The sequence below is a fragment of the Pteronotus mesoamericanus genome, unplaced genomic scaffold (genome assembly GCF_021234165.1).
Source record: "Pteronotus mesoamericanus isolate MK-2021 breed Mesoamerican mustached bat unplaced genomic scaffold, CSHL_Meso_final contig_20, whole genome shotgun sequence".
Lineage (NCBI taxonomy): Eukaryota > Metazoa > Chordata > Mammalia > Chiroptera > Mormoopidae > Pteronotus > Pteronotus mesoamericanus.
This window is the reverse complement of record NW_026555085.1, coordinates 46,089,271-46,115,153: the sequence shown is the minus strand read 5'-3', so window position 1 is coordinate 46,115,153 and position 25,883 is coordinate 46,089,271. Positions and strand designations below refer to the sequence as shown.

Here is a 25,883-nt window from a genome sequence, read left to right as displayed (position 1 = left end):
TGAGTCCACAGAAACTTGCTCTGCTGGCTCATTTTTAAAAATTGGGTATGTTCCGAACATGGACTATTGGCCACAAACCCATATAAATTTCCTCTTACACCACCTTTTAAGTAATTAGAATAGGACTGAAAAACAGACTGTACTTTGAAAATTCAGATTTAAATCCAGCTCTGCCAACTGCAGAAAAGTCACTCAATGTTTCTGGCTTTGGTTTCCTTATTTGGAAGAAAATGGGGTAAGTATAGATGAGTAACTCTCAATTGATGGGGTAGGCAGAAGAATATATTCACCTAAGAGGGGCATACTTTTCATTATCCCCAATTTAAGAATCATAGCCAAAGGAATTCATTGCCCCTGATGTGAGGGTATAGTACTCTCCAGGTCCAGCTGATCCATCACCTTCCTGCAAGTTGAGGACTGTGACTTATATCAATCCTTAAAACCTTAATATTGAAGCAAGGTTTTTAGAATTTCAAAACTCTGAAAAATTCTTGATCTAGTGTTTGAATTTTAGATAGCTGTTTAGAGAGTCTCTCCAATAAAAAGGTAAATTTTTCATCTTATGGTCTTTCATGGCTGACCAGAAGAAGCCAGTGTACTCACCTAGCTCACTGCTAGGATGATAGCATTTTTACCACTTCCTGTTCCCAAATGGCATTAAAAAAAAATTTATTATTTATTTATTTATTTTTAGAGAGAGGGGAAGGGAAGGAGAAAAAGGAAAGAAACAGCAATGTGTGGTTGCCTCTCACCGCCCCCAACTGGCATGTGCCCTGACTGGAAATTTAACTTGCGACCTTTTGTTTGCAGGCCAGCACTCAATCCACTGAGCCACACCAACCAGGGCCCAAATGGCATTTTAACACAAGTATGTCTTTATATAATGATATGTGGTTTAGTGAAAAATTAATCAACATTAATTGACAATTGTAAATAATGCAGCAATGAACATGGGAGTTCAGATGTTTTTGAGTTAGTGTTTTCATTTCCTTTAGAAAAATACCCAGAAATGGAGCTGCTGGGTCATATGGTAGTTTTATTTTTAATTTTTTGAAGAACCTCCATACTGTTTTCCATAATGGCCACACCAATTTACATTTGCACCAACTGAGGACAATGGTTTCCTTTTCTCTATATCCTTACCAATATTTGTTATTCCTCATCTACTTTTTAAATTATATTTTATTGATAATGCTATTACAATTGTCACAACAGTTCCCTCTTTGCCCCCCCCCTCCACCCAGCACCACCCACTCCCTCAGCCAATCCTCACACCATTGTTCATGTCCAAGGACCATACATGTAAGTTCTTTGGCTACTCCATTTCCTATACTTTATATCTCCATGGCTATTCTGTAACTACCTATTTACACTTCTTAATCTCTTCAACTTTTTCGCCCAACACCACCACCCCCCTCCCATTCTGGCAACCATCAAAAAGCTCTCCATATCCATGATTCTGTCTTTGTTCTGCTTGTTCACTTAGTTTGTTTTTTTGATTCAATTATTGATAAGATATGTATCTACTAACATTTTATTGTTCAATAGTTTTTATCTTTTTCTTAAGTAAGTCCCTTTAACATTTCATACAATAATGGCTTGGTGATGATGAACTCCTTTAGTTTTTTCTTGTCGAGGAAGTTCTTTATCTGCCTTTGAATTCTAAATGACAGCCTAGCTGGACAGAGTAATCTAGGTTGTAGGTCCTTGCTTTTCAACACTTTGAATACTTCCTGCCAGTCCCTTTTTGCCTGTGGTTTCTTTTGAGAAATCAGCTAACAAGTCTTATGGGAACTCCCCTGTAGGTAAATAACTGCTTTCCTCTGTCTGCTTTTAAGATTCTCTCTTTATTTTTAACCTTTGGCATTTTAATTATGATGTGTCTTGGAGTGGGCCTCTTTGCATCCATCTTGTTTGGGACTGTCTGTGCTCCCTGGACTTGCATCTCTATTTCCTTCACCAAATCAGGGACATTTTCTGTCAGTATTTTTTTCAAAAAGATTTCAAATTTCTTGCTCTTTCTCATCTCCTTCTGGCACCTCTATGATGCAAATGTTGGAACACTTGAAGTTGTCACAGAGGCTGCTTACTCTATCCTCCTTTTTTTGGATTCTTTTTTCTACTTGCTTTTCTGACTGGTTGTTTTTTTTGCTTCCTCATGTTCCACATCATCAATTTGATTCTCAACTTTATTCACTGTCGTGTTTCCCTGTAAACTGCTCTTTATTTCAGTCAGTGTCTCCTTGGTTTCTGACTGGATCATTCTTATGCTGCTGAGGTCCTCACTAAGTTCCTTGAGCATCCTCATAACCAGTGTTTTTCAATTCTGCACCTGACAGATTGTTTATCTCCCTTCTGTTTAGTTCTTTTTCTGGAGTTTTGATCTGTTCTTTTACTTGGGCCACGTTTGTCTCTTCTTTTTGGTAGAATCCCTGTGTTTGTTTCTATGTATGAGGGAGAGCTTCTATGACTCCCTGTCTTGCTAGCGTGGCCTAATGTACTAAGCGTCCTGTAGGGTCCAATGACACAGCCTCCCCTATCACCCAGGCTGGGTACTTGAGGTGTGTCTTATGTTTGGGCTGAGTGCCCTCTCCTCCTATAGTTAAGCCTTGATTGCTGTTGGCAGGTCAATGGAAGGAATTTACCCAGTCAGCTGCAAGGACTGGCTGTAACCATTGACCACCATCCTCCACTCTCCATGGAGGATCTGCTCTGCTGAGGCAGTATGGTGGTGCTCCAACATGGTCTGTAGTTGTCCCCTGGGTGCTCAGGCTGTGGGGATTCCCAGGTGGTGCAGGCCAATGTCTCCCCCGCCCCGTGTTCTGCCTGGGGCCACCCTGCATGAGCAATAAAGCAATCTGAGATGGCTGCTACTTGTGCTGGGCTTGAAGATTCCCAGACATAGCCAGGCTGTGAATCTAGGCTGACTGCTGCTAGTGCCAGGCCTGGCGCCACTTAGCAAGAGGATGGGGGCTAGAGGCTCACTGAGGCTTGGCTGTTGCTTGTTTGATAGAATTTAGGAAGTTGTGAAACAGGAGCCAAGACCAGCCACTCATGTGGAAAAGTCATGGTTAACTGTTTGGGGGGATCCATAAATTGGTTGGAATGGAGCCTCAAGGGATCTTCAGGCCAGGGCAAAGAGTTTTAGCCAGGTTGATGGAGTCTCAGGTATGGCATTTTCTCTGTGGCTTTTTTGGGGGAGGGCTCTAAAAAGGGACAATGGCCTCTGTCCACTTTTCTGTCTAGGAGAAAGCTGTCCCCTAGGTCCTGCCTTGATGCCAGGCACTTCAGTTCTACCTGTATTCTACTGTTGCCTTTCAAGCTGCTACCCTGTTGCTGGAGCTCAGAGGAAGTTAGTCTGAGTAATTTCATGTGGGGGTCCTTTGACGGGTAACTGCTTGGGACTCCAGAAACTTCTTCCACTGACTCAAACCCCACTGTTTTTTGCAGACAGAAGTTATGAGGACTTACCTTGCTAGCATTGGAACCCCTGGCTTCTATTCAACTCAATTTCTGACGATTCTGAGTAATGGCTGTTCTATATTTTAGATGTAACTTTGATGTGGTTGCATGAGGAGGCAACCCCTGTTTTACTATGCTGCCATCTTGACCAGAAGTTTCTTGTCTTTTTGATAAGAACCATATGAACAGTGTGAGGTGATATCTCATTGTGGTTTTAGTTTGCATTTCCCTGTTGATTAGTGATGTTCAGCACCTTTTCATATACGTGTTCTTTGAAAAAAATGTCTATTCAGATCATCTGCCCATTTATAATTGAATTGTTCAGGGTTTTTCAATTGTGTTGTATGAGTTCTTTATATATTTTGGATATTAACCCCTCATTAGACATAAAATTTACATATATTTTCTCCCATTCTATAAGTTTCCTTCTCATTTTGTTGATGGTTTCCTTTTCTGTGCAGAAGCTTTTTAGTTTGAGGTAGTCCCACTTAATTTATTTTTGCTTTTCTTGCCTTTGCTTTTGGTGTCCAAGACAAAAAAAATCATTGCCAAGACCAATGTTAAGGAGTTTACCACTAATATTTTCTTCTTGTTTTATTATTTCAGGTCTTAGGTTCAAGTCTTTAATCCATTTTGAGCTTATTTTGTGAATGAGTGAGGACAGTGATCCGGTCTCATTCTTTTGCATGCATCTGTCCCATTTTCCAACACCATTTATTGAAAAGACTCTCCTTTCCTCACTGTATATTCTTGGCTCTTTCTTCATTAATTGCCCAAATATGTGTGGGTTTATTCCTGAGCTCTCTATTCTGTTCCACTGATCTACGTGTCTGTTTGGGCCAATACCATACTGTTTTGATTACTATGGCTTTGTAATATAGTTTGAAATCAAGACGCGTGATGCCTCCGCCTATATTATTCTTTCTTAAGATTGTTTTGCCTACTATTTGGGGTCTTTTGTGGTTCCATACAAATGCTGGGAATCAAGTGCTTTTTAATGGTCAGAAAACATTCCATAACATAAATCTATCATTACTTAAGCATGTTACTGTCCAGAAAAAAAGGGACTTTTCAAGGTTAATATTGCCTTTAACGTACTTAAAAAAAAATTCAACTCAGAAATGTTACTAGACTATGGTTCTAACAGTACTTTTGTTTTTCTTTCCAAAATAACATTCAATGATCGTTTTATTCTCAATTTCTCTCATGACTTGAATTGTTTAAAAACAGGTAATGAAAATGCCTGGTCTCCTAAATTCAGATTCTTATTTAGAGTGCCAAAATGACAAATATCCCTGACCACCTGTTTACAACTAATCTGTACAAAGGGAAAAATAAATCCAGTGCAGAGATTCCCAGATTCCTTCTCTTTTGTAATGCCCACTCTTGCCTGTCCTTGCTATAGCTGCCATACTTGATCCTTCATGTTTTCATATTCCTACATTTCAGAGTTTAGAAAAATGACTAACACTTTGTTTTCTATCGTTTCTGCTTTATGAGCTCTCCAAATCCATAGGTACAACAGTTTTGAAGTCAGGCCTGCATTAGAATCCTGGTTCCATCAACAGTTAAGGGAATCAGGCAAATCACTGAAACACTCTCTGTGCTTATGTCTTCTCAGCTGTAAAGTGTGGCTAATAGTATCTGATGCTTGAATATTAGACTAGAAATGTACTCAAAGTGCATAATGCAGTGCCTGGCACACTACAAGCCTTCATACACAGTGGTTACCACTGTCATATTATTTTTACTGCTCACGTTTCCTTATACTCTTTGGAAATGGCATTTTTGTTCCTTGACTTGTACCCTAATATCATCAGGCCAAGGGAGATACAGAAGGAAAAGAGAAAGTCCCTGCCCAACAAAGGAATCTATGAATTTGCGAATACGGAACTAGAGAAGGAAGACAATCACCAATCTCAAAGTCCAAAGAGGAAACCTAACAAGAATCAAATGGTTGTTTGAGATAGGTATGTTAACTTGAATAAAAAGCAAAATGGCTCAGAGATCCTCCAATTGAAATAAGTAAATGCACAGAAATCCCTTAATGGCACTTTGAAAAATTAAATAAAACATAGCTTTTCAGTGGCAACCTACTTTCCATGTGGAGCTATTTTTCCAGATAGTATTAAAATTAGTTTCCTATCTCAAGTTGCACCTGCTAGATCACTGAACATTTGTATTATTAAGTCTGGACTTAAAGTGCTTTCAATGTGAATTTTCCTCCTACTGTGCCCATCTGTTCTTTTCTTGTGGGCCCAGAGGAAGCTAAAACTTAATAAATGCTCAGTTCTCAAATTTCTTTATATTTTCATTTCAGCATTTATATCCATTTACGAAAACTGTAATACTGCAGAAACTTAACTCACACTTGATTTTCCTTTTCTCACTGTCCAAGTGGTCACTTATTTTTATGGAAGTCACCATACATACAAGAAGCCAAGAGAAACAAACAATTATAACTCTAAAAGGTACATCTGTCAGGGAGGGCAACTGATAACTCTAAACTGGTAATTCTAAAATATCTCATTTATTCATATAATACTAGATACATAATTTATGAATTATCCAGTGTTGTGGACAGGGCCAGTTCAGGTAGGTGAAAGAATCAAGGCCCCTGCCTACTTGTGATTGCTCATCAAAGTCAGCAGTGACCTTCTTCACAGGATGCATTTCACCGAGCAATGCTGCTGCTCCACTCAGTAGGTAGGGGGCATGGTGAGCTCTCTTTCCATGACTACTTTCCTGGCCATGATGTCAGGCCTGACAGATTAAAATTATTCATACCTCATTTATCCTGGTGTAGTGTTAATATCTGACTAAACAAACACTTGTTTTACTTTAAAAATCACAAGTGCAAAAACAAGCTAAAACCAGCAAAGAAACGGATGGTTGCCACATTAAAAACACTATATGCTACAAACATAAATTCAAGGTGCATATAAGTACTAGACATAACATGGCTACTTATAAAACTCCTTAGCAGGCAGAGGTCTGGAGGAAGGTGTTAGTTATTGGCAAGCTTAAAGTAGACTAAAAAGAAAAAAATAAAACAAACAAACAAAAAAAACCTACCTCAGCAGCTGCAAGGCTGATGCATACTCCTCTGAATCCCATATGTTCTTTTCTAAACATGTGCAGTACAGCTCTCTGATCTGCAAATGAACAGCAACTTATGAGGAACCAAAAGTGATGTACTAAAGTTTGTACACCACTAGTTTAACAAAATCCACATAAATGGTCAAGACAAAAATTAATGTTTTTAATTTTTGAAAAAATAATCGTTTTCTTTAGATGACAAAAGAACTGGCATAAATCACATGGATCAGGCTTTATAAAAACATCATTTACGTATAAGCAAAACAAAATCACATTGGGATTGGGATTGGCTATTATCACTAGTCACTTTGCAATATGGAAATCATAAAAATGATAATGGAGTTATTAAAAAGGCTTAATGGCAAATTATCTTATGAACAAAACATTTTTACATATTTATTATCCAAACTTTTGAGATAAGGATGCAAAGGTTTAGGGATACAAAATCCTTCCATTAACATCCACTGTACAGATGGTTTATGGTATGTATGACACAAAGGCCAGCAGAGTGTAATCTTGCAAGGAGCAGAAGTACTGCTTCTCTTTTAGTTCTTGGTACAATGCAAGGTTAACCATAAAGCGTTCTCAAACAGGATTTTTTCATTTAATTAAGGTGCAAAATCAGCTCTTATTTTAAGTGATGAAAAGTATTAAAGAGAGAAAGGTAAAATCCTTAGCACAAGTACACTGTAGTAGAAGCAACACTACTGGGATTCATGTGGTTGTTCCTAGCTGTGGCTATCAGAACAAAAAATACTGTTTCAATTACTAGTACTGTGTACAGCTGACTGGATTTAGATTAGCACTCACTGCAAAATTTAAATTTATTTCAAATTCTGATGCCTAAATGCTACCAAAATCAAAACAAGAAACTACCAATATTCTACTTCATGTATTCCAAATTAGGAAATTTGGGTTACCTGTCGACCCAATGGGTACTTGGGAAGAGAATAAGTGAACTGATGAAGACATCTCAAAACCAGAAAGTAATTCATATGGTAAACATGCAGGTTTTCTAGTAATGATTGTGTCTCCTCCTAAAAATCACAGAAGACATAAGTGAGCCACTAATTTTTGAAAATAATAAATCCATTTCATGGTGATATATAATTTCTGAAAAACTGACAAGAAATGATTCAGAATTACAAATTATCCTCCTTAATTCTGAGAATTTATAATATACACAAAATCCAGAATAAAGGATATTTTTGGTTTAGTATCAAGTCTGCTGATATTTTACACACACTAACATTAATACTATAATTTAATTTCCTCCTATCTACAGTATTACCACAGTAACTTGGCCCCCTAAAATACAAGTGTGCAAAACAGCACCATGTTGGATGCCTGCCTATGCCTGTCATGTGTAACACAGCAAAGTAGGCCCATCACCCTCTACCTCACTGGCATCAGAAGAGTGAGGAAACAACCAATACCAATGTAAGTAACAGCTGCTGAGGTTCCATTTGTGATGTATGCTTTCTTAAAGTACTGCTGGTGTTGTGTTTGAACGGGAAGAAATCACTGTAGATGCAACACCACAAGTGATTCTTCTGCCTTTTGTTGAAGATCTCCAATGTGTTCAGGTTTTATTTACTTTAGCAATAAGAATAAATAGTGGAAAAAAAAATCTAAAACCAACAAGCTTTATAATTTAGAATCCAGCAAGTATGATACAAGAGATAGTGTCTTAAGAAATCTATAAAATGACAAACCTTACAAATCAATTTCAAAAGGCTTTTTGGGGGGAAGGGAAGTTGAGGGGAAGAAGCATTGTTTTCTAGAGCCTTCTGGAATAGTTTAGAAATAATTTTAAAACACTTTTCAGGCCTCAAGTATTTTCATAACTGCTTACTTCTATAATGTTTTCTTAAGAGGATTATGATCTGTAGTATGGTCTTAAGTTTTTTTTCTTCTAAGAAGTCAAAAGACTTTAACTACTGGGCTGTCTTTTTTTCTTTTTTTTTCAGTAGTATCTTGCAGATACCCATTAATTTTAGCAGTCAACCATGCAGAAAATAACACTTCAAGTATTGAAATAAATTCAAGCAAGTCTGATCCATATTAAGCAACAAATCTGAGATATTTTCCTAAACTCTAAATCACTGAGAAAATCAATTCCTTGTTCAGCAATCTACAGGTCATGACCTGAAAGGCTGGGGCAAATCAAAGGAAAGCTTTAATATCAAAATGTTTTTCCTCCCAGTATTTTAGCTAGTTGGTAATTTCAAAACTCTAGGTCTCCTATCGTCAGTACACACCGTACTTGAACCACGACTGGGAGAGCAGACTCTAATTATATGCTGACTGCAAGCCAGTGATTTTCAACTGGTATGCCACAAGAATTTTTAAAATACGCACTACCTGACTGTTTAGTTATGGGCACTCATCTCTTCTCCCTTAGACTGACAAATAAAAAAATGACAACACAATAGCCGTCCAGTGTGAATGAATCAAAATTATACCTATTTTTTTCTCAGATGGACAAGTATATTTTTGATGTGCTGCAGAATTTTATTAATTAGTTTATGTGTGCCATGAGATGAACAAGATTGAAAAATCAGTGCTATAAGCTATAACATAGAGACTGCATAAAGCCAGTAATTGCTTTCCTTGATAAGTGCTAAAATAGGTCTTAAACAGGGGGAATATTCTAGAGAACAAGGAATCTATCACTGAATGATAATCATACTTTATGCTACTTGCACTAATTATTACTTTTACTCTGTGCAGTAACTATATGTACAAATAATTGAGTGATACAGTAGAACTGAATAACACCTTCACTGAATATTCTTGGATGAGGAGAGAAAATAAATACTTCACACAGTACAGGCAATGCTGCACACTCAAGGAACTGTGCCTTGGAGTATAAGGAGAGAGATGAACCTGTTTTTCTCCAATATGGCTTTAGTCTCTTTGTACTTCTCACTGTGTGATTTACATCCCTGTGTTGAGTGGAAGGAATTCTAGCATTTTTTGAGTGGAAAACAATGTTTTGTTTTGTTCATATAACATGGCCAACTATTTCATCTGATACTCAACTAGGGAAATGGTTTCTGGTTCAAACACTGCAAGTAAAACTGGCTCTGATGGGACTTAATAAGAGGATTTCTGTTACACATTCCTAAGGGAATTATGAAAGTAATTTTGACCATTCCAGATCTTTGCTTTATGTGTTGACTTTAGAACCTAATCACCACATAAGATTCCACTGTTATTTATATCTGAGTTTTCAGGTGCAGCAGAAAATATCATAAATGACTAACCTCACTTTTTTCATGTAATCTACTAAGTTGTTTTTTTTTTTTAAGTTCTTTGTCTTATAAAAATACATATCTGAAAATGCCTTTACTTATCCAGGCTAACAATTCCTAATGCACTTTATGAACACCCTTTTATAAACTCAAGCCTGTAGGAGAAAATTTCCCATTTACTACACTATAGCAGCATCACACTAAGAACATGCAAAAACAAAGTCTGTCAATGTAATAATTCTGTTTTCCTATACTTAAATTTTTCCTTCAGTATCTTTTCTGTATACTAGTCATAGCTGCCACTGTTTTATTTCATAATTGTATTTAGGATGATTCTTTTCAACAGAGATACACTTTGCCTAGGAATACTATTGATTTCCCAGAGAGAGATGCTTTCTTCTGTTATTGAAACACAAACGTCTTTTGGTCTTTACTAATCTTTGATGTAGACATGGGAACAGAAATACTTCTCTACTTTAAGAAAAACAGAGCAAATACATAGAAGCCCCTTTACTCTTTAAAGATGCCAGACATGCTCCGACCTCAGGACTTTTCACTTGCTATCACTCTGCTTGGAATTCTTTTCCTCCAGGTTTCTGCATGTCAAGCTCTACAACTTTAGGTCTTTACTCAAAATTTACCTTATTTAAAATTTCAACCCCACTCTGATATACACCAAACTTCATATTCCCTTTTTCTCCTCCACTGCTTTCTCCTTAGCAATTATCACTGATATTTTACCTATTTAATGTGATAGCATATAAGCTCCATGAAGGCAAGGGTTTTTGTCTATTTTGTTCACCTCTGTATTCTCAACACCAAGATTAATGCCTTGCACACAAAGTAGGCACTCAAAAAATACTTATTGAATAAGGAAGCGCATTAATAATGAAGGTCAACACTCAGTCACTCTTCCAAATAAGAGCAACTGCTTATTGTTTTGCTGGATGTGGGCCAAATTTACTAACTTTTCAGAAGAAAACAAAAGTTTGAATTTGTAATGTAAATTTTCTCAATTCGTAAATGTTGACTCAGATTTTCAAAAAAAAAAACACACACAAAAATGGAACTAAAAACTGCATTTATCTTGGTCTGTGGGTTGCCAATGTGTATTCCCTTTAAAATCAGCTGTCTCCAATCACAGCAATCCTGTCATTCATTCAAAAATCATTCACTTATGTTTACTTATATGAAAAGGACTGTATCTTGCCTGAGCTAGTTAATTCCTTTGGAGGAGTAGCCAATGGCTACATAAAACTTAAATACAGGTAAAGAAAAGAGGATCAGGTAGAATTATATTTGTCATGACGCTTAGTTTTTGCGTTTATTTCTCTACTAATTTCCATAGTACTTATCACCTTTGTGTCTACATTATAAGTATAGGGTAAAGTGTGACCTCAAAAAGATTTAAAGAAAGTATATAAAAATGACTGTAAATTTTTGTAATTTGTTCCTTTCAATCAATTTACTGAATAAAAGTTGGTAGAAGTTATACTGAATTGTAGGATTAAGAGATAGCTGTCCAAGAACACAGAATACTCTTTCATTTATCATCTTGATGAACTAAGTATTTTTTTTTCTCATTTGAGAAAAGTCTGACAATGTTTCCCACACTTGACTTATCATATTAAAACTACCTAATTGTGTGCCAAACACAGCTTTCTCCCAGGTCTTGTGTGGCATGAGTGCTAGCCTGAAATCTGTCTCAGCCTTTTGTTATCCATATTCCTGCTCCACCAGTTAAGCTCAGAAGAACTCGAAAGTTTTGGAGTTAAACTGCCAATTTCTAACACACTACTAGGCTAATGCCTCACTTGTTTGATCACACTTGTTAGTTTGTTTTGCACTTGTTTTCTTTTTTCTCTTTTTCTCTTATTATTTTTTCTAATAGATTTTCCCCCTCCTCTTGTCCTTGAGATTTGTCAAAAATAAAAAATAAAAAATAAAAAACCCACCAGAAAAGAAGAGTTGAGGGCAGAGGTGAAAAGCAGGTCTCCATCAAACCACTGAACTACTTTTGTGCCTTTTTTGATGAAGCACCATAAGCAGCATACTAAATGGTGAAAAAGAGTCCTTGCTCTGTGACTTCACATATTTCACTTCCTTTCTCTTGGCTGCAGTATTTCATTTGTAAAATGAGCTTGCTCAATCAGGTTATCTTTCTAATAGTAATGCTATATTAAATTCTAAGAAGTTCAAGATTTACTTCCCACTCTCGATGGATTTTAAATCTAGTTGAGCACATAGGCACAGAAACAAAACATTAAAAAATTAGAGTAATAAAGATTCAACTGTCACCTGCAAGGGAGGGAATCTAAGTTTTCTACACAGCATGAAGTTTAAGCCTTTAAACAGTTGAAATCATGCCAAATAGCTTTTAAAAATATTTAAATAAAAAACATATACCTTGATTTTCTTAACTGAAGTATATGGAATTAGTAATTCATTAAATATACTGAAAATAATGTAACTTCTTACTGACACGACCAGATCAACATGAGTAATAAATCAATTACTGGTAATATAGATTATGTGGTTGGTGCAGAGTGCCTATGATTAAAATGGACCTAACCTAAATTATGGTGTTGGGACTCGTTTTAAAAAAATATTTTTAAATAAAGTGTGTATGTGTCTCTACATAAATGACATTGCATATATATATAAACTATGTAATGACATAACTATATATGAAATCTGTCCAGAAGTTATCCAGCCACATACTATGAAAAAAAAGGGATTTATTTAAGAAGATAGAAGAAACACTGTACACTGGACAATGATGCCTCAGTCCCTGTCCCCTTCAAAGTAGGTACATTGGGACCTCACCCAGTTCTCCCAATTGCCATCAGCTGCCCCATGATATTTTCCTGAATCTCACTGAAGGTCTGTAATCTCTTTTCTCTCAAAGGTGATTTTAGTTTTGAAAAAAGCCAGAAATTGCAGGGTATCAAATCTGGGCTGTTGGGATCTCAGTCACCTGGGTGATTTGATGTTTTACCAAAAAACTCTGCAGAGGATGTGACACATGAGTGGGCACATTGTCGTGATGAAGCTGCCAATCACCAGCTGCCTGTAGCTGCGCCCTTCTGAATCATCCAAATAGCTTCTATGGAGAAATGTTCAAGCTTAACACAAATTCTGATGCAGATTCACTGCTTTACTTGCTCAGTCATTTTGAATGCTATGGCCACACAGTACACATGCTTCCTCAATGGCATCTACAGACCCCACTGACTAGTACAGGGAAGTTGTCATTGTTCACAATGCACATTCTAGTCCACGCCCCTTAGCTGTCAGGTCACATCGAAGCCAGGCAAACCGTTCTCATTATATTAACAATGACTGGACTTTTTCTGGACAGACCTTGTTTATTTGGTGGGGAGATGCAGGTGGTTGTTAACTTTTCTTTCAACTGGAGCAGGAGCATGTAGTGCTGCATACCCAGCTACCTGAATACAAGGCTGAAGCTGCCTCATTCCAAGTGGTTTTCTAAGCATCCTACAAATTATCTTCACTATTAACTTGCCACAGTATTTGAAAATCCCATTTCAGATTTCTCAAACACTTAAAAAGAATCATAGGCACCTTCTCCTCAGCTTATACTAATTCTTCAATGAAGTGTCACAGGAAGTGTGTGGGCTTTGACATCACATGTAGATAATTAATACCAGATCTTCCATTTGCTAATTGTGACACTTTAGATAGGCTAGTTACTTAATCACTTTGTGACTCCCCTATCAATACTAAGGGATATAAAAACATCTGTCTTATGTCATGGCTGTGATTCACAATGAGGCAATGCATAAAAACAACTAATTGTGAAAAGCTGTTAATATCCCCCCATTTCCTCAAAACATTTGCTCATGGAAAGGAAAATAATTTTTCATTGTTTAAAAAAACCTTTCCAGTATTTCAAGACCTAGTGTTTTGTTTTGTTTTCAGATAATGATGACAATTATACATCATTATGATTAAAATGAAACCACAATCTTCTTACACCACAATTTCAGGCATAAGCAATAACAAAAATTGTATCTTTGTAATTATAGTGAATTTGAAAGTTATTTCAGGCTCTTTTGACTGCTCAATTTCTCATGAAATAGAGTTTCCTAAATTAAAGGTTTAAGTTAAAAAAAAATAGCTTGATTACTAAAGCAACACTATGGTGCAAAAACATGGTAAAAATATATCTAGTCACTGTTCCTGCTGTTTCATCTAAAACCTATAGTTGTCTAACATAATAATTTATTTATCTTCAATTAAACCTATGCATTAAAATAAATTTAATGAGGATTCTAAACAATTTAACCAGTCAGAAAAAAATTATTACCAACCTGTTTAATGAACAAGTACATAAAATCATAGCATTCTAGAACCAAAAGAAATTCTTAAGATTATTTGATTAAACTTCTTTTAAGGGTTTGGAAGCTACTGAGTCAGAGGTTTCAAATTAATGGGAGCTGTATAAGTTTATTCTGCTTAAACCTCGTAGACTTGATTGTTGTCAATCAACAATTAACGATTGCCACTGTACCCAGTTGCACTGTACAGTTGTTCAAGGGACCAACTATTCAGAAATGAGAAAATGCACAGAATCTTTCATTTTCATTAGCTGTAAATGGCCTTCTAACATCCCACCTAAGTTTAAACTTCCTAGTGAATTTTCTGTAAATGTATACGGTTTAGTCAGCTTAAAATTATTTTTTAGGATTTTATTTATTTATTTTTAGAGAGAGGGAAAGGGAGGAAGAGAGCAAGAGAAACATTGATGAATTGCCTCTCATATATACCCTAGTCAGGGACCAAACCCACAACCCAGCCAAATACCCTGACTGGAAATCGAACCAGTGACCTTTCGCTTTGCAGTACCAGGCCCAACCAACTGAGCCATACAGGTCATGGCAGTCAGCTGAATTTTTTAATTTAAAAGTACACTCTCAAAAAGCCCAGTCCTTAAGTTATAAAACACAAAGTTGGCCTATAGGTTTAAGGCAGTATTCAGTAAACTAAAGGTCCATAATTTTAAGGGAGTTGAAGGTTTTTTAAACACCTTGAGTCCAGTCAGAGAAAAATTAAGATGAATCATCTGTTTAGGCTGGAATCTCATAGATTAGTTGTACACTTAAGAAAATAAGGTAAGGGAAAGATAAACATTTCCTTCTAGGGAGTCAATCTAGTTCAGTGGTTCTCAAAGAATGGTCTCTAGACCAATAGTATCAGCATTACCTGGAACCCTGCTAGAAATAAAGAGCTATGAAATCAGAACCCTGGGGATGGAGCCCAGATATCTGTTTCAACAAGCCCTCCAAGTGATTCTGATTTGTGAACCACTGGTTTAGTTCATCAAAGTAGAGAGGAAAGTAGATCTTAAGGGCAGAAACAGTCCAGACATAAAGACTATACATTTCTCTGGAATAAACTTTGAGTTCTATGTCTTAGAAATCTGAGTGTAGAAATTAGGTACAAAATAATAAATTCTAATAGTAGGCATGTCTATTTAACTATATAATCTATATGACTATGTAACAGAATATTTTGTGTATATAATAAAAAGTATATAAAATAGAACATGTAATATATAACACTATATTGATATCTTAATTTTTATTCTAGTGAAAAATAAATAGTAACAATATAATTTACATTTATAAAAGTTTTATTTATATTTAACTCACTCTCACTTGCTGAGTAGACTTTATCATTAAATCTAGGAGAAAATTGTACCAGGAATTAATATCCGACTTTATAGATAAGGAAATAGAGGCTTAAATAGGGTGATTTTCTTAAGTACACATGGCTCCTGAGTAGCTGGAATTCAAATACAAATTTCTTAATTCAAGATAAGGATTTTTCCCTGTATCATGCAGCACTGTCTTTTAATATGAAGTTTTTTTCCAATTTTAAAATTGTGGTAAAATACACATAAAATTGATTATCATGTATTTTAAAAGAAAATTATTAAAAAGCATAATAATAAAATATTCAAAGATACTTCCATTCTACACTAGAAAAATCAAGAGACATACTGATTAATTTTTTTTCACTGACATCTTCTGTCCTTTGAATTCAGCAGGTACCCTGCAGATGACTTGTTCTGGGTAAGGATACTAATCTTTGTACTCCTCCATATTTCTCACTATGTAAGTATCAAGAAAGCATGTCTTTAAGCTACAGCACATCAAATCTTAAAATGAATATGACAAAGATAACAAACAGGCTGATCAATGCAACAAGAACAAGCACAGTAGAAATAAATGCTTAGAAAATACACAAAAATTTACTGAGAAGCAGAGATTTGTGTCAGGCTATTTCTACAACAGACCAGCCTAGATATTCTATCCCTTTGTCATCTCAATGGTTAAAAGTACCCTTTTAAAAAATCTATTCCTGCCTTATCAAAATATACTCTTGAACGTTCTAGCAGGAAATGCACTTGGCAACTAGCTCACTCAGCAGAGAGCTAATCTATCTAATCTTAAGAGATTTCAGTAAACACGCACACATCCTTTTCTAGTGGTTCTCCAATGTTCTCTCTACCAAAATAACCTGCATTAGGGTTTGAGGACTTCCTACACTGCTCTGAAAACATTACAAAGATTATCAAAACGATTACTAAAATTCAATCTAGAGGTCACTTTATATTAAGGCCAAGTGTGGATTCTGCATTAGAAATAATGTTTAATAAAAGCCATTCACCATTGTAATGTATGTCAATTACCTCAAAATAAAGTCATTCTTAATATTTTTTGAGAATTTACAAAAAGGAGATAAATCAGTATTTAGAACTATACAGGAACACATGTCCTCTAGGAACTAACATTCTTTTATTCAAATTTGAAAATAATACGTATCAGCAAAACTCACACATAGCAAAAGGGCTTAACTTCGATGTCATCTTAATTTTATAATTTTCTACCTTTTTCCTAAAAAGAGCATGAAGAGTATAAAAATAGGTGCAACATTTTGAATTTCTAATTGTCCATCAGTAAGAGACTCGTTAAATAAAATAAATGTGTATTCACTCAATAAAATATTATGCCAATTTTTAGTACTGCTATGTAATGATTTCCAAGATCAGGTGCAAAACAAAACATGGCGCAGAACAGTGTATATAATATACTTATTTCTGTAAGACTGGGGAGAAACTCCTATAATATATATAATTACTTGTATACATAAAGAATATCTCTAGAATGACATGTAAGAAACTAGTTACATTGGCTGCATCCAGGGAGGGAAAGAGGGCAGGTATTACCTTTGCCTTTTGAATTAGGTACCATGTCCAAGTATTATTTTTTTCAAGAAAGAAAAAAAAAACTCCTTACTTGGATTATCCCTATATTGTATAGCCAACTCATGTTTTAAGCTCATTGCTTCTTTTCTGGCATTATATTATCAATATGTAACATTTTATCAAATCAATACTCACTTAGTAGTGGGTCCCTAAGCTACATGGCTTCTATGTATTTTTATTTATGACAACATTTAAAAGGACATTAAAATAAAATTGCTTGCAGATTCCAAAGCTGTCATGTGGAAAGAAAGCTGAGATCTAAAAGTGTTTTCAAAAGAGACCATACGAGAAACCTAATGTCCTAGTTAATATTTTCCTCAATAAAAAGTCTTATCTCTTAGATGAGGTTTTGTGTCATCTTTAATAGTCACATTCCTATGATTACCAAGACCTACTATTTCCTTCTGCAAAGTGTAACAGGATGTACAGATTTTTTATAAAATTAACTCAATAAATATTACGTGCAGATTCTTTCTTATGAAGAAAACAAAGAGAATAAAACAGAACAAACACATCCACACTCCTACCTTCAAAAATTTCTCATTGGTCAACAGTGCAACTTGTTTTTCTGCAGCTTGCTTTTCCACGTACCTAAAATATTTATCATACCATACACAAAGATAGTTAATAATGTTCTAAATATTTGACTAGCATATGGTGAAAAAGAAATATCTGGATTGGAGGCTCACATTCATTTCTTTTCAACAGTAAATTCAAGGTGACAGTTATGGTTTATGGTAATTTTTAACTCCTTAAGTCAGCCACAGTTCACAGTCTAGGGGGTCTAATCATAAACAAAGAACAGACACTCCAGAAATAGAAAATGTTACTTATATAAAGCAACTCTGGAGAAGCTGTAAATTATGTTCTCTTGTACAAATATTTTTCTTTATGCCAAATTTTCAAATCCAACAAAGAAATTTCACAATTAAAAACAGAAGAATTTTGCTCTGGCTGGTGTGGCTCAGTAGACTGAGCACCAGCCTATGAACCAAAAGGTCACCAGTTAAGATTCCCAGTGAGGGCACATGCCTGGGTTGCAGGTCAGGTCCCCAGCAGGGGGTGTGCAAGAGGCAACCACGCATTGGTGTTTCTCTCTACCTCTTTCTTCCTCCCTTCCCCTCTCTAAAATAAATAAATAAAATCTTTTTTTTTAAGAATTTTAATATCTAAAAAATTAAAAGGTTATTTTTCCTTTCTCCTCTTAAAAAATAACTGTAACTGATGTACTTTATTTTGCCCCAAACTCTGGTATAAGATATATTAAATATGTACTTTTTTTTACCTCCTAAATGATGGAAGACGTCGGATGTTTTCACATTGATTATCTGATAAAAAATTTATTCTTCTTTTGGCTTCTGGGAGATTACAGCACAGAACACTGAGGGGTTGGGAATAGAAATGCTCTAATAGAGAGAGCTGAAAAAAATGTAAAGAGTAAATATATTTGTTATATTTTAGCAGTAATCTTCTGCTCAATTTTAAGGATTTTTTTTAAACAACAAAAGTATTTATGACACTAATATACTTTATAACGTTGTAATAACTGCAAATGATACATAAATGGCTATATACCTAAGGCCCCATGGATGTCAGAATATTATAATCTCTGAAGTATAAACTAAAAGAAACTAATATAAATGGATAAATTAGCTATTTCCAAAAGTATCTTACTTACAGAACAGTAAATATGGTAGTGACTGGACTGGGGTATGACCTAAGGTTCTAATTAATGTCCAAAAACTCAGAAGAAAATACCAGTCTAAAGTCCATATGAAAACTGGTCTGCTAAAAAAATAAAAGTGTTACAATGGTAGAAGCTTTGCCTACTCATAAAAAGAACAGTGAAAAATGAGGATGGCTAAAGGAAATGTATCTTTTTAAACTCAATTTTACTTCATGGGAGAACACATAATATAATATCTGCTAGATACGAGTATTCTAGTAACTAGAATGCGGTAGCCTCCACAGTATAAGTGAGAATGATTTTCTAGATTCTATCATAACTGGTAAGATCTTTCTTCTACCTCTCCAAATGTTAAAAACTTTGACTCTAAGTAACCTTCACATGACTAGTTTGGTTTTTCCAGATACCCTGCTTGATACTGGAGAGACAGTTCCCTACATAGCAGACAAAACACATTCTGATCCCTGGAAAATATCACTCTGCAGCACAATTTAATGAATTAACATTCTAATTTATGTATCATCCTTAAGGTATTTGAGCTTGATCCTTCCTGTGCAAAATGATAATTTCTGAGCCTACAAAGCTAAGGATCAGAAACCCAAGGCTAGAGGGAATCCTCCAAAATAGTCCCTTCTTGAGGAACTGTAAGGCTGTAAGGCAAAGGGCCAGCTTAACTTAGAAACAAGCACAAATCAGAAAGCTATTATTCATGCCAGTGCTAAATTATCTTTACATATATTAATATAATCTTATTTCTTATATTTTTCAATTACATTAATGTGATAATACTTATTCTAAGGTTAATACCACTTTTTAAACATGAGAAAAGTAAAAATCAAACATGTTAAGGGAATTTCTGGGGAGGAGAATGGGAGCAAATCACATGAGCTATAGTAAAGCTATAAATGCATTAAGAATCCAGTGTCACTTAACTATTTTGTCCAAGTGTGTTCTCAGTATCTGGGTCAATTAATAAGTTGGTAACATATCCACCTAATGTGGGAAGGACTTAAACATATGCAGAATGATCATATACCCTATTGTAGCTGCTACAAAAATCAGGACTTACATTTCACACCAATTTGGAAAACTGGACAAATGGGATCTAAATGTTCTGCCACTTCATAGTTATGTGCACTTGGCCAAGTTACTTAACCTAAGCCTACTTTTTCATGTGTAAAACTGAGGGTAATAATACATATTAATGAAACAAAGAAAATACTTAGTAAAGTGCCTAGCACAAAGGAGGTGCTTAGTAAATTATCAGACACCTATAAAATCATCCAATCTTATTCCCCTTATTTTACAGATGAGAAAAATGGGACCTAGAGATTAAGTACTGGGTTAACGTCCTTTTTTTTAACTCATTTTTTCTAAGGTATTTGAGACTACAGTTTATATTTCCTAAAACTCTTTCTTCCCTTCACTTGTGATATTCCGCTTTCTACTGGCTTTCCTTTTTGTTTTTAGTCTCCTTTTCTATTGCTCATTCTTGTATGTCAGTTTGCCTGAGGGTTCTACCCTTACTGCTGACCTCCTTCCTCTGCTTTGATGTCTCATCTACATTACATGATTTCAACTATCTTTTAATGATAAATCCTAAGTATTTCTAGTCCAGATTTTTCTCCTCAGTGCCAAATCTTTATATCCAACATACCCTAAATTAGCCTATTCTAAAAGAAACTCACCCTTTTCTAACAAACTGACTTTGATTTATACATTAACATGTATATTTAATAAATGCTATCAACCTCCAATCCATCTGCCCAACTACGTTTGTATTTATCACTTGAGCTCCTCTCTTACACATTTTATCATCCACTTAGTCACCAAGTTCTGCTGATTCTATCTCATCCTCAAATTTGTTTCCTCCTCTCTAGTCCCACTATCACTACCTTAGTTTAGCCCTTGTGATATCTTGTCTAGATTACTGCGATAGCCCTTTGATAGCTCTATCTCCCTCTATTGCTGCCTTTGCTTGGAATGCTCTTCCAATTCTGACCTGGCCAGCTCTTCTGCCTTAGGATACACTTCTGTTCTATAGAATCTCCAGGGACGTTTCTTTCATAGCACTGACTCAGAAATATAAATGTATGTTTACTCTTCTGCCTCCTTCATTAAGCAATGAGTAATATGAAGGCAGACATTTCTTTGTCCTCTATATCTCCAGGGCTCAACATAAGTGTTTGGTTTTCAGTATGCTCTTGATAAATACTTATGAGTAAATAAAAAATAAGAAGTAAATTAGAAGTTGTTACAACTCAATATCACTGAATCTCACATATTGCTAAGGTAAATATTTTCCTGCTTTAAAATACTTTTTAAAAAAATCTAAATTGAGCCCTGGCTGGCTGGCTCAGTTGGTTGGAGCGTCTTCCCATACATCAATTGATGTTTCTTTCTCACATTGATGTTTCTCCCTCTAAAATCAATAAACATATTCCTGGGTGAGAATTTTTTTAAAAATCTAAATTGAAAAAAAAAAAGACATATGTTAGCCATAACAGACCACTACAGTGTTTTACGTGAAAGAGGAGTACCTATAGAAAGTAATTTATAATCATCTAGGAACTACATAAATATAACGTATTATATTTCACTTTTATACTAATATATAGGTTTTAATCAATTTAACAACTGACTTGTGCTCACAATGACTACACTTTACTAAGGTATATTGTTTTAAACAACAGAATAATGGGGTCCGTTTTTAGTTTAGAACGAATGTTGGTTATGAAGGTAGGTTCATGAATTTTTTCTGTCAATTCATGAAACCTTAGTAAAACTATGTTCTCAATGTATAAGAATAAGTATAAATGAACACACACGTACATATGTACAGAAGACAGCTAGTTATAACTCACAGCCTATTTTTATATGGCCCAGGAATGTTTTTTAAATCTTTAAAGGGTTATTTTAAAAAAAGGGGGGAATATTAAGAATATGCAACAGACCACACGTAGCCTGTAAAGTAAAAAATATTTAGTATCTAGTCCTTTACAAAAATAGTTTGTTGACCTCTTATATATAACATTTCATAGGTAATAAGTCTGTCAGCTTTCATCAGATTCTTTAAAAAAATTTCCTTTTCCTTCCCACTTCCCCTAACATGGTTAAAAATCACTGGAATGGAGGGAGGCCTTTTTTCCATTTTAATATCCAATTAATGTATTCTCTTTATTTTTGTTGCAAGGTAACAAAGCAATGGTAAAACCTAGAATAATATAACTTGAATTTACTTATTCTAGAGTTTGCCATTTAAAATGCCGTAACTATCACACTAGTCAGTTTGAAATAACATGTATGGAATCAGAAACCTGTGAATTTTCAAACCCATTACTGCCTTCTTACCTGAAGTCCTTTTATAAAGTTCTGAATTGAAAAATCGTAATACAAAAAAATGCTGATCAGAATCTGTAACACTTTTTCACTCAGCTTAAAGGGAAACTGAGTTGTAAGAAGTAGCTGAAAGAGAAACAGGGGGCAGGACACACTCCTTGTTAGTCTTTATTCTTCATAAATATGAAGTATAAATAATGAGGCAAAGAATGAGACTATGACACTAACTATGAAAGCTATAAGAGCTAGGTTTTTCTGATCAAACATCAACTAAACTTTTAAGTTAATTTACACAACAGTAAAAATAACAAGGAAGCTATTCATATTCAAACTACATGTTTGGAATCAAAGATATTCATCATCCTCTATCCAATTCCTAATATTAAAAAATACTGCCCAGCTATCAACTATACAACCCCCATTCTCCCATCAGAAGCCACTAGAGAAGCTTCAGGCTTTTGCAAGTCTTGTTATCTGATTTCTTTGATCCCTACTGACACACAATAATGAACAGTACACATTATATACTATTATGTGAAAACCCCCAAATTAGCAAATGTCTATTTAAAAAATATAAAATAGCTGCATCTGTACTATTTAGCTAATTTTCAATGGTCAACAGTGAAGATATTACAACAGAAAATGAAGTCATGCTAGGCTTTTTAAACAGAAGCATGGTTATAGAATACCAACTGAACTTGGCTTAAACCAAGCAATTTTAAATTTTAAATACTATAGCTGGAAAATTTTTCCCTAAAGTGTCAGCAAACCAATGGATACCACCTTTATGGGGAAAAAAAATGTAGAAGTGGTTAATAAATAAAGAGAAGGTTGTCATTAGTTTATCTGACACGAGCAACATAAAGCATATCTTAAAGAAACAGAGTCTAGCAACAATCTGTAAATCTTTAGTATTGACCTAAATACTAAAGATTGTACTCTATTTAGGTAGAAACAGAATCTATGATCTGGGAAAATGTCATCACACGACAAGAAAGAGTTCACTAAAAACTTCAAATCATTTAATATTAAATGCAAGAGCCAAAACATTGTTATTGTTACCAGGAGGTCATTAAATTTTACATTCTGTAAAAATTTTTCTTAAAAACCAACACCCTGACTGGTGTGTCTCAGTTGGTTGGGCGTTGTCCTGCAAAGCAAAACATTGCCGGTTCAATTCCCAGTCAGGGCCTGGGTTGCAGGTTTGGTCACTAGTCAGAGTGTGTACGAGAAGCAACCAATCAATGTTTTTATTCCTCTCTTTCACCTTCCTTTCCCCTCTCTCTTAAAGACAAAAAACAAAAAAAAAACTTCCATTTAGTAATAAATGGATTCATTGATAGCTATAGATTGATATCATTTTTTAAAACTCTTGTATTTTATCTTATATTTTCATAAATATTTACACTTTAGGCAATACTATACCACCGTAAAAACCATTATATAAAATATTAGAACATGTGAAGGAATATCTGGTTCAATATCATACTTTGAAAAGATGTAGAAATTTATCATTAACATTTATATTTATAATCTATTTTTGGCAGTTTTATTTTCATACTATTTCACTGTTAAATTCTTTTCTTTTTACCTTATCAAGTACTGTAGTCAGGTGCTCCTTGCAAGACAAAGATTGGAATATTTCTATACACAATAGAGATGATACTGCATGAGGAAGCAACCGATGGATGATAATAGGAGATGTGGCAATTCCAAAAATGAGTATTAGTGGAAATTCATGTAGATGTTGACTAGTTTAAAAAAACACACAAAAATGGGATTTCTTTAACATATTTCAATGCATCATATTTCACAATAAGACCTTTTTTTTATGCCTGCTTTAAAAGACATTGGTAAGGAGTATCATTCTAGAATACCAAAAGTTGCTAGGTCACTCATTTTCCTGTTAAAGTAACATAGAAATAGTTGGTGCATGGGACAACAGTCAACTAACTGAGCCACGTAGGCAGGGTTGAAAACGATTGATTCTTAGCATTAACAGTAGGAACACAAATTACTTCCACAGAGTGAAACAATACTCCCTTTGAGGGCTATGCAGGTCCGTCCTGTGTACCCTGGCTGATGATTTTGCTAGCTCCTTCCCGTTAGCTACTGCTTTTCATATCCTAGCTGTACACAGATCTACCTTCATAGGAATAAAGTGCCTGAACTTTGTTACTATTTTAAGTTTCTTTTCCTAACTTCTGATGGTAAATGTAGTCACAAGTCTGAGCTCTATAAAAGACGAGCTTTCCTGTCACTATTCTGTACTATGTGCATTTTTCCAGCATGCTAAGCAGTTCAGTATCAGCATTAAGAAAAGTCTGAGGATCTAGAAATCTTAGTTTAAAAATGGGGGAAAAAAGACACTATCGAACTAGGAATAGTAAGTATATTAGTAAATTATAACAATATAGCTTTAAGGCAAATGTAGCCATAACTTTTTTAAAAGACTTTATTTTTTAGAGAGAGGGGAAAGGAGGGAGAAAGAGAGGGAGAGAAACATCAATGTGTGGTAGTCTTTTGCACACCCGCAACTGGTGGCCTGGCCCGCACCCCAGGCATGTGCCCTGACTGGGAATCAAACCGGCACCCTTTAAGTTCACAGGCCTGTACCCAATCCACTGAGCCACACCAACCAGGGTATCCCATGGATGCATTTTAAAGATATAATTTGTTTTCTTCTGTCTGTTAACTTGCTTCATAGTTATATCTAAAGCCCTGACTGGTGTGGCTCAGTGGATTGAGTGCAGGCCTGTGAACTTAAAAGGTCACCTGTTCGATTCCCAGTCAGGGCACATGCCTGGGGTGCGGGCCAGGTCCCAGTTGTGGGTGTGCAAGTGGCTACCACACACTGATGTTTCTCTCCCTCTCTCCCTCCATTCCTCTCTCCCTAAAGTATAAAAATAAATAAAATCTTTAAAAAAAATTAAAATGTACCATGGGTAATGCCTGTTACTGGATTTAAAAATAAGAGTTAGTTACTTCAATTCTGAGTCTCACAGGATTGCCTTAAAGATCCAATGAGATCATGGAAGCAGATCCTCATTATATAATTTTTTTAGAAAATACTCTTTCTCAGTAGAGCTAACACAAAACTTCTAAGGGTGGCTAGTTAACAGAAAATAAGATCCCACAAAAATATCTCAACCTTCAGTAGTTTATATATTTAATGGGCAAGTAAGAGAAAGACAACCTTGGTGAAAAAAACTATATTCTATACTGCCTTATCATGCTAATTTAAAATTGGCTAATTTTTGTCCTTCGATTCTCATTCTTTGGTCAAAAAGCAAATGAAAATCTGATAGGAGGTCTTTGAACATTTAATTATAAGGAATGTGAAATCATCTTGGTTTCAATATATTTGGTATTAAAATAAGGATTAAATTGCCATTTGTTTTCTCTGAAAAAAGGGTTTTTTTAGGTTAAACACTGTATGTTTTCTCAATCAAAGAAATTTTGCACAAAAAACAGGTGATACATCATCTACCTGCTGATAATTATGAAGTCTTGTAGTACTTTTGTGGTGAAGCTTTCCATATCCTTTAAGATAAGCACAACAGGAGGAGACTGCCACTGGCTACAAGTAGTCCTCTTTTTCCCTGGCTTTCCTGGGTCTGTCTTCTTTTAAGCCATTGTGGAAAAAAGGAGTTAGAAGTAAGCCTTACCAACCAAATAACGCTGTACATGTAGATCTAGCTCCCTTTACATTTCACACTAACTGGTTTTTTATTTCTCCCACATA

At 35.1% G+C, this 25,883-nt stretch overlaps 1 protein-coding gene across 3 annotated transcripts in view; it reads right to left on the bottom strand.

The window, feature by feature from the left end:
* The window catches only part of ORC3 (origin recognition complex subunit 3), a 60,493-nt gene that overhangs the window by 20,574 nt on the left and 14,036 nt on the right, over window positions 1-25,883 (bottom strand). For 2 of the 3 annotated variants that reach the window (XM_054569692.1, XM_054569693.1), the window contains exons 7-13: window positions 25,629-25,762; window positions 23,730-23,889; window positions 22,151-22,264; window positions 18,398-18,531; window positions 17,640-17,703; window positions 7,482-7,598; window positions 6,538-6,617 (exon numbers count right to left, since the gene is read on the bottom strand). In XM_054569692.1, the coding sequence (XP_054425667.1) occupies window positions 6,538-6,617; window positions 7,482-7,598; window positions 17,640-17,703; window positions 18,398-18,531; window positions 22,151-22,264; window positions 23,730-23,889; window positions 25,629-25,762 (803 nt within the window). The remainder of the gene's footprint in view (window positions 1-6,537; window positions 6,618-7,481; window positions 7,599-17,639; window positions 17,704-18,397; window positions 18,532-22,150; window positions 22,265-23,729; window positions 23,890-25,628; window positions 25,763-25,883) is intronic. The other variant, XM_054569694.1, reaches the window with a different exon arrangement.